The following is a 17,310-nucleotide window of genomic DNA, read 5'->3' on the forward strand; positions in this document are numbered from 1 at the left end:
CCAATTTAATATTAGAGACTTCACCAACCTTTTGGGTTTTCCTACCTCCTTTGATACATTCACTATAAGCCAGGAAGAACTTTTTGAATATAGAGAGCTGGAACACTTTTGGGGTAAGCTGACTGGAAATGATGAGCCCGAAGAACATGAGTTTCTCTCTGGAAACATACATAACCCGGCTTTTCGCTATTTCCATAAGATCCTGACCCACACTTTATTTGGGAAGAAGCCAAATAGTACTTCAGTTTCACATGATGAACTCTTCATCATATTTTGTGCTTCCCAGAACCGTCCAGTAAACGGTGCTACTTTTATGTTAGCTAATTTGGACCACCTTATCCAGGATGAGCGAGCACCCATTAGAATAGGTGGCCTGATAACTATGATAGGTAATGCTATTGGATTACGTCAACCTATGCTTGACCTGAACCCTTTTTGTGGCATTACTACTCTGAGTATACCTTTCCTCTTCAACACTATGTTTATAGCAAACATAGGGTCTGATGAGTTCGAGCTTATTATTGATAACCAGGTTCTCTGCCTATTCACCATGCCCGATCCTAGAACTAGTGTTCATAACCAAAGGAACTGGCTCTATAACCTGAATGAAACCCCAACTCCTGCTGGATCCACTGAATCCATCCAGGATTATGAGATTTGTGATGACTATGAGCACTATGTTGACCATATCTCTCTTGCTGAATCTGACCCTCAGACTCCATCCGGCTACTATGATATTGATCCTCCTCCTCAGCCTGTCCTGACCGAAGAATCAGCTATGCCTGATCTCCGACATCATATGCCAGGAACAGATATTAAAACCGTCATTGAAGCTTTGATGTCAGAACAAAACGCCCTCAGGGAAGATTTCCACAGCTTGAGACTTGCAGTCCTAGAACACATGAGCAGCACAACAAGTCAGTTACGTATGTTACGGCATCATGTTAACTCTTTTGCTCCTCCGGCCAGAGATCCGAAGATAGATGGAATTTAGTTATTTTTTTTCTTAGTTATTTAGTTTTAGGTTAGATTTTTCATTAATGTTATTTGAATTCATGTTCGCATTTATTTTTTTCCCTTTTCATTTCATTGTTTTCCCTTCGTGTATTACATTATGTCAATTTTATTAAAGCTTTTATTTTATGCAATGGCTATGTTCTCTACTGTTACTTAGAATGAATTATTATTATGTGAAGTAGAATAGCATGCAATACAAATTAATTAGCTAAATTAATTAGAACAATCTAAAAAACCAAATAAAACAAAAACAAAAGAATCAAAATATATTCATCTCCTAATTAAGTCTGTGTAGCGCTACTGAAGAAGCCTTGCCAAAAGAACTGTGTGACGAGCGTCACACAATCCATGACGAACGGCACGCAACACTCTTGTTACGAGCGTCACACCCTTGTGACGAGCGTAACGCCTCTCAGACATGTGAACGTTAGGGAGCCGTTGGAGACGAACGTTACACCCCTACCTTTTTACATTCCCCATTCATTTTTCATTTACCACATTTAATTACTTTTCAACCACTCTTTCTTTTCACCTCCCACATTTTTCTCCTATAAATACCTACCAAAACTTCCTTCATTCACCACAAAACAATTCTCTCATATCAAATACATTTCTTTTTCTTTCCAAATCATCCCTTCAAAAATTCATTACAATGGCGGGAAATCAAAATTTCGGAAATATCATCTTCCGATCCGGAGATGACAACTATCAGCAAGAGCAATTCGAGCGCTTCCAACAGCGAGGCGTCGCTCCCACCAGGTACCCCGATTTAACTTGCTTGCAACAATTAGGCTTACTCCAAGGTATCGAGTGGATGCTCCATAAAGCCGATTTAACCTTCCTTTGCACTCATAACCAACCCACCTACCCTTCCCTAACCTTAGAATTCCTAAGTTCCTACGACTACACCACTCCCGCCGGTGAAGGTGAATTTCTAACCGGTACGGCAACCTTCCGTATGTTTAACACCGAGTACTCTCTAACCCAACGCGAATTGAGTGCCATGCTACAATTTCCCACAGAAGGTCTGCTGCATGCCAGAATCCCTCCAACCTCAAACTGGAACACAGTTCTAGTTTTCGACCTTTTTAAGAAAATTTCCGGTATAAATACCTACAACTGGGAAGAACTCCTTCTCTCCCACATCCATAACCCCACCATCCGTTATTTTCTCCGTATCCTGCAAAACACACTTTTTGGAAGACCAAACAACAGTAAGGTTAACTCGAAGGAGTTATTTTTCCTCCAGTGCGTTTTCGAACCGGATACTAAGGTAAACGCCGCCTCTTTTCTCTTTCATCATATCCGCACCTTATGTGCTAGAGGCCGGCAACCATTCATAATTGGTGGATTAATAACCTCCATAGCACTTGGCCTGAACCTAGGGGATAAACTCCAAACTTTAGAATCCTTACCACCCCTGTCTATGGATATCAGCTATTGTCGCTCCAGCCGCCTGATTAAAAACAGAGTAGGCGGAGGATACTATCTTATGGTGAACAACCAAGCTGTCCCAAGTGTTGTGCTACCCAATACCACCCTAACGGATGTCACAAACCCGGACCGCCACCTTTATGATCTCAGCGCTCCTGAAACCACCGAGCCTTCACAAACAAACCAGCAAACAGATGTGTTTGAAGAAATGGAACAAGGTGATCATCCGCCAACACAACAATCAGTCCCGCTAAACCCTTCCAGTAATGCAGCCGGCCCATCCTCCCAACGTCGTCGACGAAGACGACCTGCGACCAACGACGACATTATGGATGCTATCGATGGTATGCAGGCACAGAATGCAGACATGATGCAGATGATGCGTCAAATGCAACAGCAACAGGATGCTCGGAATGCCATAACCGACCAGCGGTTTACTGAGTTGTTTAGCAGATTCGACAGCTTAGACATACGTCAAAGATCACCAGGACCAAGAACCAGAGGTGGAAGGCAGCCTTAGTTGTATTTTTCTTTTCTTCTCCATTTTGTATTTCTTTCCCTTAAAACATCGAGGACAATGTTTAGTTCAAGTATGGGGGGGAAACATTATTCTTTCCATTCTCATCTTTGTTTCAAGTATGTACTCTCCTTTTTCATTGTTATTTCCCTAAAAAAAAAAAAAAAAAAAAAAAAAAAAAAAAAAAAAACAAAATGTTTTTTTAAGTTAAGTCCTGAACGTGAAGAATTTTCTATTATCTATTTCCCTCAACTTTCTTGAGCCATAACAAAAAATTTTAACACACCCAATAAGTATAAAGGTTGCTTACTTTATAAAATTTGAGTGAAATCAAAACAAAATCATTACCATAACAACGCTCTGAGAACCGCAATATGTTAGATCAGGATAAGTACCTATTATACAGAACTCCTTGAACTTTTAGTTCTATGGTAACCCCAAGTAGTTTATACAGAAGTCAGCACCATCTTAATAGCAAACTACGTGGAGAGCCGATGAATATAAGTGAATGATCCCCAAAGTAACATGAAATATACGAATATATCAAGAAATGCACTAATTAAATTAGGTGATCCTTACCAGATCATTTAATCTAAAGGTTGCAGATCATGCAAAAGCACAATACGAAAGATCCATTACGAGTTGGTTCAGTAGGAATCTGGTACTGAACTCGGTAGGGCGGACTACGGTTCGATCCCCCGCAATTTGCAATGGACTGAATAATGAAGGTATCCGACTTATGTACCAGAACTTCTAGCTAAAAGCGGATCATAATCACTAACCGGTTACTCCACTATGTACGCGAAAAGATAAAGGGCTTAATGTGATTTCGCTAGAATGAAAACGGGTAAAATAAGACTAAAGGAACCAGGATAGCTATCATAGGGTACTCGAACTGATTGGCATAGGGTAGGGTTATCTAAGTTGTAACGGTAGTTGTTGATGTCAAGATTAAACTCAAGTCCTCCTAAACAAAAATCCATTGGCAACCTAGTACGAATTGATGTGTGCTTTAAAATTTCATCTGGCTAAAACTTTTAACAAGTTCTATACTGAATTTTGCTTGAGGACAAGCAAAGAATTAAGTATGGGGGAGTTTGATAACGCGAAATTATATCGCTTTTTAAGACTTAATTCAATTAAATTATATTATCATTTACGCTAGTTTATCTCATTTTATCAGATATTATGCAGTATTCCTCTTCTATTTATATCAGGTACCCATTTTGAAGCAAAAGTGAAGAAAAGAAGAAAAGGAGGTGTAAAAAGGAACAAAAAGGAGAGAAAAGGAACCAAAGGCCAAAGCCCAGCCCAAAGCGCACAAGTCACCAATGCTGTGCCTGTGACGGACGTCACAGGACGCGTGACGAGCGTCACGCGAAGTAGCCTTGTGACGGACGTCACACATGGTGTGACGAGCGTCACACCAGTCCACTAGCTTTTTGGCGCAAGTTACGCTCTCAGAACAATGGAAGTAACGTTGAGGACTTCGTGTCCTATTCCCAAGCCGTGAATTTAGCACGCTGAAGACTCGTGGAAAAGAAGAAAAAGGCAGTTAGTAGCACTACTATAAATAGCTACCCTAATCCCTCTCGTGGGCTCTTCTCTCTTTGCCGTTGACACACACCGAAGCTCTGCCGATTTTCTGTTCAAGCTTTTGCTTAGTTTTCTTTTTCCAGCAGAATTAATATTGTTTATTTTATTTATTTCTTTTGCAAGTTTTATTTTCTTCTTCCCTTGCAAATTTACCTTTCCCGTTTTTAGCTTTTAGATATTTTTCGCATAATAGTTTCTACACCGGAAATTATTGTGCAACTTTATACCGGATTTAACCTTACGTTATATTCGCGTTTTTTTTATTTCCTTGATTTAATTTACTGTTTAATTGAAGAATCGAAGAACAAATCCTACCGGCTTGTGGTGGAGTGTTCAAGACCATTGTATTACGCATTCAGGTTCTCTAATTGTTATTTAATATTTAATGTTTTATTCTATTGTTTATTTACATTGCCTGCCTGAAATGAATCTGTGTATGCATGATAATAATAATTATTTAGTTAGCATGTCTGGCTAATTAGCCTAGGTATCGGTATGTAAAGTAAGCAGAAAAAGGGATCAAGACTAAGTCGGTCTATTCAAACTTAAAATTAGAATCAATCTTTTTATGGTCTTAACTTACAGGTTTAATAACAAGATTTTTTACAAAAGTAAAAGACATAAAGAAGTTGAAACCAACAGAGCGAGAGTTTGAGGTTTTAACTGGACAGTGTAAGTTAGTCATTAAGTCTATCTCAGGGCGAGAGCAAGTTTTAGAATTAATTAAATTCTGACTTTTTTCCAAAAAGTATTTTTAAAGATTGAATGTGAGGACGAGAGTTAAGCATTTAGATTTAATTGTATAACCTAAGTCAACAGAGCGAGAGTTTGAGATAAGGGTGTTTAAAACGGTCAGTATTTTCTTAAAAAGAGTTTCTGCAACTTTATTGTTTTCAAAATATGATTTTTGACTTAATTATAAGTGACAGCTACATTAATATAAGATCATGGTTTCTTCAACAGAGCGAGAGTTTGAGATAAAACCTTTAACCAATAAAGTTAATCGAAACGATTTATTTTAAGACCGAGAGACCGACAAGGAATTGATTCCCTAGTTCTGACGAACTACATACCGATATCCGTTTTATTAATATTTAATCTAGATATTAGTTTAGTTTTTAGCTTCCTTCCCCAAACAATCAACTATTATTCACCTTAGCTTTACGAAGTAACCTTAGATAACGGTATATCGATTCATAAGTCCCTGTGGGATCGATATCTTTTAAAACTACGCGATAGAACTGTGCACTTGCAGTTTGTATCCCATTCTCGACTCACACAGTCGAGCGATCAGGATGGACCATTGGAAACTTGAAAGGGATTAGCCCCCCAATATGCATGCACAAGATATTGATGAAGGACGATCACAAACCAATGGCAACCCAAAAGAAAACTAAATCCATTAATGAAAGAGGTGGTAAGATAGGAAGCAGTGAAGTTGTTGGATACAGGTTTGATTTATCCGATTTCTGGCAGTTCATGGGTAAGTCTCGTACATGTGGTTCCAAAGAATGAGGAATACCAATGATACTGAATAAGAAATATGAATTGATACCCACTTGCACAGTAACTGGCTAGAAAGTGTGTATTGATTACAGGAATCTCAACATCGCAACAAGGAAAGATCATTTTCCTCTCCCTTTTATTGATCAGATGTTAAAGAGACTCGTCAGTCATGAATACTATTGTTTTCTGGATGGATACTTGTGGTACAATCAGATTATTGTTTCCCCCGAGGAGCAGGAGAAGGCAACATTCATATGTTCTTATGGTATCTTTGCCTATAGAAGGAAGTTATTTGGGTTGTGCAACGCCCCTGCTACTTTTCAGAGGTGTATGACATCCATATTTGCTTACATGCTTGAAAAGAACATGGAAGTGTTTATGGATGATTTTTCTATTTTTGGTTCTTCTTTTGATAACTGTTTGACTAACTTGTCTCTTGTCTTAGAAATGTGCTAGCAAACAAACCTAATTCTGAATTGGAAAAAATGTCATTGTATGGTACAAGAAGGTATAATGCTAGGTCATAAAATTTCCCACAAGGGAATTGAAGTTGACAGGGCAAAATTGGAGGTCATCGTTAATCTCCTTTCCCCAATGAATGAAAAAGGAATAAAGAGTTTCTTAGGACATGCAGGTTTTTATCACAGGCTTATAAGATATTTTTCAAAGATTGTTAAACCACTGACTAATTTTCTTGTGAAAGACAAGCCTTTCACTTTTGATAAAAAGTGTAAGGTGACATTCGATACTTTAAATAGTAAGTAGGTTTCTGCACCAATTATGATATCCCCATATTGGTCTCTCACTTTTGAGTTCATGTGTGATACAGATGATATTGCAGTAAGGGTTGTGTTAGGACAAAGAAGAGAAAAACTTTTGCATGTGATATATTATGCTAGTCATGTTCTTAACCTTACTCAGATGAATTATGCAATTATCGAAATGGAGTTGTTAGCTATTGTTTATGCTTTTGACAAATTCGTGTCTTATTTACTAGGGTCAAAATTTATTGTGTATACTGACCATGCTGCTTTGAAGTATTTGCTTGCTAAGCAGGAATCAGAACCAAGACTCTTAAGATGGATACTACTTCTTAAAGAGTTTGATCTTGAAATACGGGACAAAAAAGGGTGTGAGAACACCGTGGCTGATCACTTGTCCCACATGTCCCCGACCGAGGAGACAAAAGAGAAACACCATATTCAGGATGCCTTTGCTGATGAATGCATATTGGGAATTAGTGGTGTTCCATGGTTTGCTGATTATGCGAACTATTTGGTAGGTGGAGTTATACTTGATGATTTTGACTATAACAAAAAGAAAAAGTTTTTACATGATTTCAGATTGTATCTGTTGGATGATCCATTCCTTGATTAAAAGGGGTAGATTGATTGATTCAAATATGTGTTCCAGAAGGAGAGAAGAGGATAATTCTTAAGGCCTGTCAAAATTCAGAATATGTAGGACAATTTAATGGATATAGAACATCAACCATACTTCTCCAATTAGAGTTATATTGGTCTACGTTGTTTAAAGATGCTCACTTCATAGTGCAACAATGTGATAGGTTCTAGAGAACAGGTAACATCTCAAAGAGGAATCAAATGCTTCTGCTTCTGCTTAAAGTAAGAAATTGGAGGAAAACATTGATCACACTTTGCTTCTGCTTAAAGTAAGAAATGGGGGACTGAAGTGGCGTGTTGCATGTGTCTGTCCATGGGATAAATGTTTTGATTGCTCTTCTATTAAGTTTTTGGTTTTGTTTATCAAGCTATTGAGTATCCTCATTGATTGTGCATTTTTGGGTTGATTTTTAAATCCGTTGTTAGTATGCATAAATCAAAGTTTTTCTTTATAATGTTAGAATGGTTCAAGTCATGACTATAGTAGAATCGCAAAAATCATTTAAAATGTTACAAATATGTGATTTTGGTAATGTGATTCAAATCACACTATGCACGTGACTCAAATCAGACATCATTCGAATCACAGACTTCATGATTCGAATAACAACACTCTGATTTGATTCATAAGAACGTTTGATTTGAATCACACTGAACTGGACGTCTCCTAGTTTATTTCTGAACTATGATTCAAATCACCATGTTTTATTAGTCGAATCATGTGATTCGAATGACAGTTTGCGTGAGTCGCATCACACAAATGAATTCTCATATAGTTTTTGCTTCTTGATTCAAATCACTTGGTTTTCTAACTCGAATCATACATTTTGCTTATGACTCGATGCATACACCATTTTTGCTTATTTTTATGCTAGATCTCCGACACATATAAAAGAGTTTTCTATATAAACCTTTCACAAGGTTAGAAAACTTATACTTTCAATATTGATTTAAAAATTCACAACTTACTTATACTCTAATTTTTAAAAAGGGTTTTAAACCTTTCTTGAGTGCTTGCAAATAATTTTTTTTCATATTTTATCTCATTCTAATTCAATTTGTGTATGGATCTAAATCTCATATTTGGAGATTTATGATTGTTGAGGAGATTATCTTATTCTATTTAATGTTTCTTTGAAGATTTTATTTATATTTAGAGATTTGCAAGGTGCGTGGTGTTGTGGCTAGTTTTGACAAGTCCATTTGAAGTCTTGCACTTTGAAAAATGTGTATTCTTGTTTAATTAATGTGTTTTTGTTGTGTGCAGTATGGTTGGTCATCTTATGAACTCTTTTATGTGGCTTAATGTGACGAGTAGTTCTTTGTATGTTTTTTTATTTTATTTAACACACAAATATAATTTTTTAAATTTAGAAATATATTAGCAGTGCAGCGCAGTTAGATGCAGATTATAAATTTTCTGTGATTTTATCCGTGAATTTTTAATAATAATTAAAAAAATATCAAATAAAACTAATGATGTTTAAAATCGGCAGCTCCAAAATTGTTGCAACCTGAATTTTGCATCCGTTAAAAAAATCCGCCACAAAATCCGATTATTTTCGAAATAAATTTTAAAAGTTTATAAAAAATATCTTAATTAAATTGTTTTAAAAATGTATAGTAAATAATGTCACAATTTTTTTTTTATCAATAACTAAATTCAAATAGGTCCATCCAAGTAGATCATTAATATCATTAATCCAATTCATCCTCTCCAATAATAGGAACAAGACAAACATTTACATTTTTCTATTTGAGCATAATTGGCTTGGAACTACTTGCAAATTATCCCAATCACAACGTTAGTCAATTATGTACTAAAATACACATCTGTCAAATATATATTTTGTCAAAGAAAACAACTGTCAATATATATGTAATCTTTTATCCTTTTTCTAATTCTGCTACTACTCTTTTCTTCCTCTTCTTTGGGAAAGTTTAACTTTTATAACAACTAGTTAAGCAGTTTTTGAAATTTATTTCGTTTTTTATTAGAAGTTATAAAAATGAGATTAAAGGTAGTATACTGTCGGTGTAAACTATTTTTACACCATCATCCAATAAAATTATAACGTTCTGTCATGTCATATCAGTATTTTAAAATTAAACATATGACTTGGCGGGATACACGTCTCTCATTAGTTGACGATGTAAAAATATTTTACACTATGATTGTATATTTTTTTTTCTATAAAAATTAACTTCTGTATATTGAATGAAAATGGCACAAAACATGGGTTGAGGTCTTTTCTGTTTTCTGTTCTCTCCATTTCTTTTATTACTATAATTTAATGTATAAATTTCTAAAATATAGGACCAATATTAGACCTTTATGTAAGTTTATACATACAAAACTATAATAAGACATTTCTTTTTTTTTTAAATGTAGTGAACTCATAAACATTTTTTGAAATAGTATTTTTGTATAAAATCATAAATGAATATTTATGGTTCATATATTTTTAATTTTTAAAAATATTATAATAATATAAATTATATTTGAATATTTTTTCTAGACCCTAAAATCCTATAAATTAGGAGTATTATGTATTATGAATAAAAATAAATTCTTCAAAACCCATTTCACTCAAATCCTTCGGTTATTTTCACTCAATTATTTTCTTTTTTAAATACTTCATTGAATTCTCTTCTAAACTTCCAAACAAAACCTAAAGCATAAATAATTTCAACTCATATATTACCATGTTCCTTATATTTTATTTTAAAGTAAACACTTAAATATAAATCATTTAAATTTAAACATAAACATATGTTTTGTGTTAAACACCTAGATCTCTTTAAATTTAATAACATGTTTTGTTAAACACCTAGATCTCTTTCATCCGTCGAAATAGTATAAACTATTGTTCAAATGAGGATTGCTCGTTATACTCAAACAAATATGTTTTATGTTAGGAGAGTCGGTTACATTAAACAAACTTATATTTCGTGTCACTTGTTCTAAAATTTAAGGAAGTTTCAAAAGAAACAACAAACTAAATGATCAAAAAATTATAAAAAAATTATTAAAAAAAATCAGGACACCACATACATGTCTATTCAAAATCTTAAATGATAGGTCATGTAATTAACCCTACGAGAACGTTCAAAATCTTAAATGATAGGCGATGTAATTAACACTTCGAGTACGAGGGATACTCCAACCATTACAAAAAGATAAACAGGAACATTATATCTGCTTCAAACATTAAAAAGGAGAATTAAACCCGTAAAAAACACACAAGAATTTGGTAATCGAGAGTCTGCACACAACCAACCCCACGAGAGATGCTTGATGGAACAAATTGTATCCTCAACGAAAAAGCTATACCTCTAAAGATGAGATTATTCCTACCTATCTAAATCTGCCAAACAGACCCTTCTTACGTATTCAATATTTCACAAACTACCCAATTAAAGCACTTGTAAAAATATTGTCACAAACTATCCTATTACAAGGCTTGTTGAATAAAGCGTTTTGGTAAACAATCATTCTAGATGTCTGGTAAAAATAACATGTTAACTCAATTGAAACAAAAAAAAGTGTAATTAAAATAATATCTAAGTTGCTAGATACTACTAACTATAGATATTAGAAATTTCTTGTCTTTAACAGCCACTAAGATACGAAACCATTATTATTTTCCTCTATAAATATAGTCCAATTCTCCCCTTTCCTTTTCATCCATAGTTCAACATCTAGACACACAAAACATTATTGTTTATTTCTTAACAATGGCTTTCAACAAACTTAGTGCACTCACTATATTGCTTTCTCTTCTTTCTTGTTCCATATTTTCACATGCTTGTGAATCATGCAATCCAAAACCTAAGCCTAGTCCTCCACCACCTTCCAAAAATTCCTCACCATGTCCTCCACCACCTTCAACAACACCTAAGGCCACTCCTCCTCATACTCCATCAACAACACATCCTCCTCCTACCCCATCAACATCACCTAAGGCCAGTCCTCCTCCTCCTACCCCATCAACAACACCTACCACTAGTACTCCACCTCCTTCAACAGCAACACCTACGGCTAGTCCTCCTACTCCTTCAACGTCACAAAAATGTCCTAATGACACTTTAAAGCTAGGTGTTTGTGCTAATCTTCTTGGACTTGTTAATGTTGTTGTTGGAAGTCCTGCTTCAAGCAAGTGTTGTGCATTGATTCAAGGTTTGGCTGATTTGGATGCAGCAATTTGTCTTTGTACTGCTATTAAGGCTAACGTTCTTGGTATCAACTTGAATGTTCCTGTCACACTCAGTCTCTTACTTAGTGCTTGTCAAAAGTCAGTTCCCTCTGGTTTCCAATGCTCATAGACTTTCACGTTATAATTTCAAGCCAAACAAATACTTATGCTGCTTCTATTTTCACTGTTGTTTCTATTTTAGTTATTGTTTATGTTAATAATTGGAACCACTATGAGTTAAAAAAAATCACGGTAACATCGTGATTCTGCTAAATTATCATCAATCCAAATGTATTGTATCTCATTTCAATAATGGGGTAAGCATGTTTGCCTTATTTACCAACTTTGTTCTTTTGAATTTTAATATATATGGAGAATTTTGATTAATTAGTCCATTGAATGGTTTATGGTAAGTTTTACGTGTTTATTGGATTTTGGACTTGTGAGAATTGGACCAGAGCATGTAAGCTGCATAGTTAAAATGTTATAGGAATATGTTAGTTAAACTTTATTTGGACTAGACATTCATGGAGATGGTATAATCCTTCATTCTCAAAAATAGCAGTGACATGCACCATCTTAGCTCTCTTTTATTTTTAAAAGAATGGTTAGTATTTTAACTTTATAAAACCAATCTATCTAAAACATGAATTGAGTTTAGATTTCTAATGTTGATATCAGAAGTATACTTAAGTGTAATTTTTTCAAAGGCGGAATAACATAAAAAACAACAACAGTACTTTATACCATTAAGTGGGATCGACTACGCGAATTAAATTATGACATAATATTTTTATTTATCTCGTTAAACTCAAGATCTTTTTTTATATAGTTTTTCTTATGGTTTTAAATTATGGAGATTACAGTTGCAGATGTTGCGATTGCGGTCAATATGATTATTGTCACACACATTTTAGCTGTTCGGGTGGGAATTTTGTTTGGGAGTTTCTATAAAAACGTAGTTAAGAGACACTTAAAATTAAGATTTATCATTACACTAAAAAAGTTGAGTGTTGGAGTTTTGAAATTTTGATTTTTTGATGAAAATAGCATAACAACATGGGCGAAATTGACTAATATGATTCCTCTTACGATCTTACGCGTGATTTTAAATCACGCTGCAACATAATCGTACTCGTAATTTCTCTCTTACAGTTTTTAGAATTCTTTCTCTACCTCTAATTGTTTGGACTACTTTCCACTTAATCTAGTTTCCTTACAACATTATCCACAAATCTTCTCTCATCATACTCAAATCATCAAAGCCTAAATTCTATGATCTTTTTTATTATATGTGCTATCCCGAACACTCTCAAATATTTTCATTATTAATCTTGTCTCGTTTAATGTTATCACACATCCAACGTAACATCCAAACTCTCTACACACATTTTATTTGTGTGTTGGTTCTTCACCATCTAACATTTTCTCATATATAATATCATTGGTCTTGCAGTTGTTCGATAAAATTTTCCATATAATTTAATGATACTTTCCTTTAAAAAAACACTTAAGACCCTCCTTCATTCAAATCCTTGGACCCAAATTATTAAAATTGTTTAACCTGTGATACAATATAACATCCAACTTTCACCCCTAAGTGATATGTGTGTAATTGACTTGAATATCAGGATTGATTTCACACGCATATTTAATTACTTGAAAACAAAATAACCATAAAACCCTAATTTACCCATATAAATATTGTACTTTAGTTTTTAAATGATCCTTAATTATCATTATTTAATATAATAGGAATAATTATCGTAAAATTGAAGAGTATGGAAGGCCAAGTTCTGCAACAAAATTGATGGGCGATCCATTACTTGATTAGATAACTAAAGATAGAGTAACCTCATCCAAAATAGGGAAGTTTTTATAAGCAAACCATGAATCAGTTAATGAATTAATGGCAATTCAAAAGTGGTTTAAAAATTTCATTTGCGTGATGTAGAATTAATTTGATGAGCGAGCTACTACTCGATCAACGAACGGTAGGAAGATTAGAAATCTATAAATAGAAACTTGGTCTGTCGTTTGTATGAGATCTTGTAATTTTGTATTAGTTTGTTAGAGATATATACAAGTGTGAGAGAGTAAGCTCTTAGAGGCATGTCGAAGGTAGGTCAAAGTTGATATTGATGGAAGGATGAGAGGTCGCCTAATGTTGTTCTACACTCACTACTACAAATAATCCCATTTCACCTTGAACGTGAACGGGATATAACATCGATTACACATGAGAGGTAACGAAAGGCGTTATGAAAATCTGTCACTTTTTCCTCGATTTTTAAATAATCGAGGGAAAAAGTGGCACTGGTCACTGGTTCGATCCTCCGCATCTACATTTTTTGGATTTTAAAAATTGTGCTACTTCTTACCTCAGTTTTTAACAATAACCGAGGGGTAAAATCCTGTTTACAAAATTTTATTTTTAACCTGTTTTTTTCGTTTTAATCTTCAAAGCATCAAATTTGTTGACAAATTCTAAATCTTATTCATCATCAACAATACTAATAACAACAACAACAACAAAATCAATATAATACTTAAACATTATATCTCAACAACAATAACAACAACAAAATCCATGAAATCTTTAAACATTAAATATCAACAACAACAAAAACAACAACAAAAACAACAACAAATAAACAAAATCAATATAATAGTTAAATACTAAATTGTAGCAACAACAACAATATTAAACATTTTACTTGATACGACTACAACTAACATTAATAAGTTACTTTCATGTTTTTCTGACTAACATTAAATATTTTTAACAAGAATTATTAGAGAAAAGATTACGTTAAGAAACTAACCATGAAATATTTTCTTGCTCTTACTTTCATTATTATTGTTTTCAATATGTGTTAAGTTTAAATTCCAGCACTTTGTATCCAAAATGGATAGTTATGGCATTCACATTTTGATTGGCTAGTGAGAGTTTCACGCGGATCACTAATATTTCATGTGAATTGATGATTTGACAATGCTTTGACCATTGATACTTTATAAATGGACGACAAAGATTCGCTATTTAATTTTTCATCAAATTGGTCATAAATAAAAAATAATAATAAAAAATAAAAAAATACGCTACTTTACCCCTCAGTTTTAGTAAAACAGAGGTAATAGGTCAAAAAAATTTAAAAATTATAAGGTGATAAAATATAGTTGTTGAGATTCGAGGACGTGTCATCTAAATACTTTACCCATTGATTTTAAGCAAAACCGAGGTAATAGGTTATAAACAAATTTTTAAAAAATTTAAAAGCTGATAAAATTTACTAGTGGGGAGTTAAAAATGTGTCCTCTAAATACTTCATCCATCGGTTTTTAGCAAAACCGAGGTAATATATCATCAAAAAATTTAAAAAAATTAAAATGTGCTAAAATATAATTGTTGAGATTCAAATGCGTCCTCTAAATACTTTACGCATTGATTTCTAGCTAACCTGGGAGAATATATGATATTTTAAAAAATATAAATTAAAATGTGACGTTTCTATGATTTACACCTCAATTTTTTGTTGGATAAGGTGAAAGTTGTCATAAAATATATTATTTATAATAGTGACTACTACAAAAGCGACTATTAGTGTCGGCCACTATTGTACAGTAAAGCTATAAATCGGTGTTAATCGACTTTAAAGTTGACTTTAGTGTCACTGTCGGACCTTGGATAAAACCTCTGAATCTATGATGTAGCGTCAACTAAAAAGCAACTCTAGCTAACTAGCATCGGCTAAGCCAAGTCGAAGCAAATGCTAGCAGAGTCCAACACTAAAGTCAATTTATATAAATCAACAAATACACGTAGTATAAATCTGACTCTGACTGACGCTAAACTCAATCATGTAAATACAACAAATAAGTGTAGCATCGGTTGGGCCGATGCTAAAGTCAATTCACAAAAATCAACAAATACATGTAGCATCGGTCTAGCCAACGCTAAATTCAATTCATAAAATTCAATAAAAAAAAAACATAACATTGACATGATTGACGCCGCTAAAGTCAATGTAGAAAAAATCAACAAATTTGGATGATGTGGCAGGTGGGTGCATATCAGCACCTCCAACCCATGCAGGTTTGCCTGAACAAATTAGTCTAAGGTTACATACAAATGACATCAAACTAAATGAATAAATAAATACAAATCAGCTAATCACAACTATATGAAATTGATCACTAAGAATTCCTTTTTTTTAAAGAGTTTTTTACCTGCGAACATCGAACAAGCTTACATGTCAGACAATATTATGTCCCAGTATTATGCATGCATGCGGTGTATGTCTATGCCAGTGCTTAATAAGTAACAATATATAATGAATATATAATGATGTAGTGTTCTAAAATGATCAAGGGCAGTAGCGAAAGCAAAACTCAGTTTTAAAAATGGGAAAATAGAGAAAGAGAAAAGTGAAAAATAGGAAATAGAGACGAGAAAAAGAAATAAAGAATATAAAATTTATATTTTACTCTTCAAACTATTTCTTTTACACTACTACATAAATCATGTTTATGTTTCTAGGAGATGTATATTGTAATCCTCTTCTACTTATAATTTATGAACATCCATATTAATTTATAAAAAGAGCTAACAAGTGCTCTAGAATTTGTTTAAGAAATAGAAAAGGGTAACAATCATAGAAAAGTTTATATATTAATTACTTCATCAAGTATTAGATTTATATTTCAAAACAATTTTTTTTTATGGATTCCTTAACAATATTGATAAGGCACTTGTTAACACGATTATATTTAAATTATTTATAACACTATTCTAGATAAACTTGTTGCTGACTTATGCAATCTTAATTCCGGCAGATTTTGTTTTAATAATCAAAATCATATTTACATTGACTCTTAGATCTGTCAACTTCTAAAGGATTCTGGCACAGTTTGACCTTACCATAGCCACTAAAATTTGAGCCTTGCCGACTCAAAAATTGCACAAATATTTTACTAACGAAATCGCCTAATTTGATTTCAATAATTCATCTCAACAACCTAGTATTTGGCATGAAACAAGACAAACATTATACCTCAGTTTATATTTTTTAATTTGAACAGAATTGGCTGGAAACTACTTGCAAAATATCCCAATCATAACATCTATCAAATATGTACAAAAATACGTCTGTCATATATGTATTTGTCAAAGAAAACGGTTTCTCAATATGAATATGTATATGTATGTAATTCCTTATCCTTTTTATAATTCTGCTACTACTTTTCTTTTCTTCTTTCTTTAAAAAAAAATAGTTAAGTTTTATATTAATTAAGCTTAATATTTTTTTCTGGTTTTGACCCCATAATTTTAAAAAGGTTTATATTAGTATCTTAATTCTTCAAAATGTAATATGTTAATCATTTTCGTCTAATTAGTGACAAAAAATTCAAAAAATAATCGCTAAATATGTCGTTAATTAGACGAAAATAACTAATATGTTACATTTTGAAGAGTTAAGAGATCAATATAGATCTTTTTTATGTTAAAAGACGAAAATGAACCACAAGGTTAATAGGTCAATGAAGTCTTAACCAAAAGAGTTTTCTCACGGTTGAAGCACCGAAAATATAATTTTGCTTTCTACTACTTTGCATTTCAAACATTCCTCGAACAATAAAT

General features: G+C 33.3%; 1 protein-coding gene across 4 annotated transcripts in view; it reads left to right on the top strand.

The window, feature by feature from the left end:
* Positions 1 to 17,310, top strand: part of LOC127093352 (putative lipid-binding protein AIR1) — a 65,735-nt gene that overhangs the window by 36,213 nt on the left and 12,212 nt on the right. Inside the window, exon 1 of one of the 4 annotated variants that reach the window (XM_051032267.1) lies at positions 11,144 to 11,653. The exons of 2 other annotated variants lie outside the window; for them this stretch is intronic. In XM_051032267.1, the coding sequence (XP_050888224.1) occupies positions 11,212 to 11,653 (442 nt within the window). In that variant the 5' untranslated portion in view covers positions 11,144 to 11,211. Of the gene's footprint in view, positions 1 to 11,143; positions 11,654 to 17,310 lie in introns of those variants that run through there. One more of the 4 variants, XM_051032266.1, reaches the window with a different exon arrangement.

This window comes from Lathyrus oleraceus, chromosome 6, assembly GCF_024323335.1.
Source record: "Lathyrus oleraceus cultivar Zhongwan6 chromosome 6, CAAS_Psat_ZW6_1.0, whole genome shotgun sequence".
NCBI classification, from domain to species: Eukaryota; Viridiplantae; Streptophyta; class Magnoliopsida; order Fabales; family Fabaceae; genus Lathyrus; species Lathyrus oleraceus.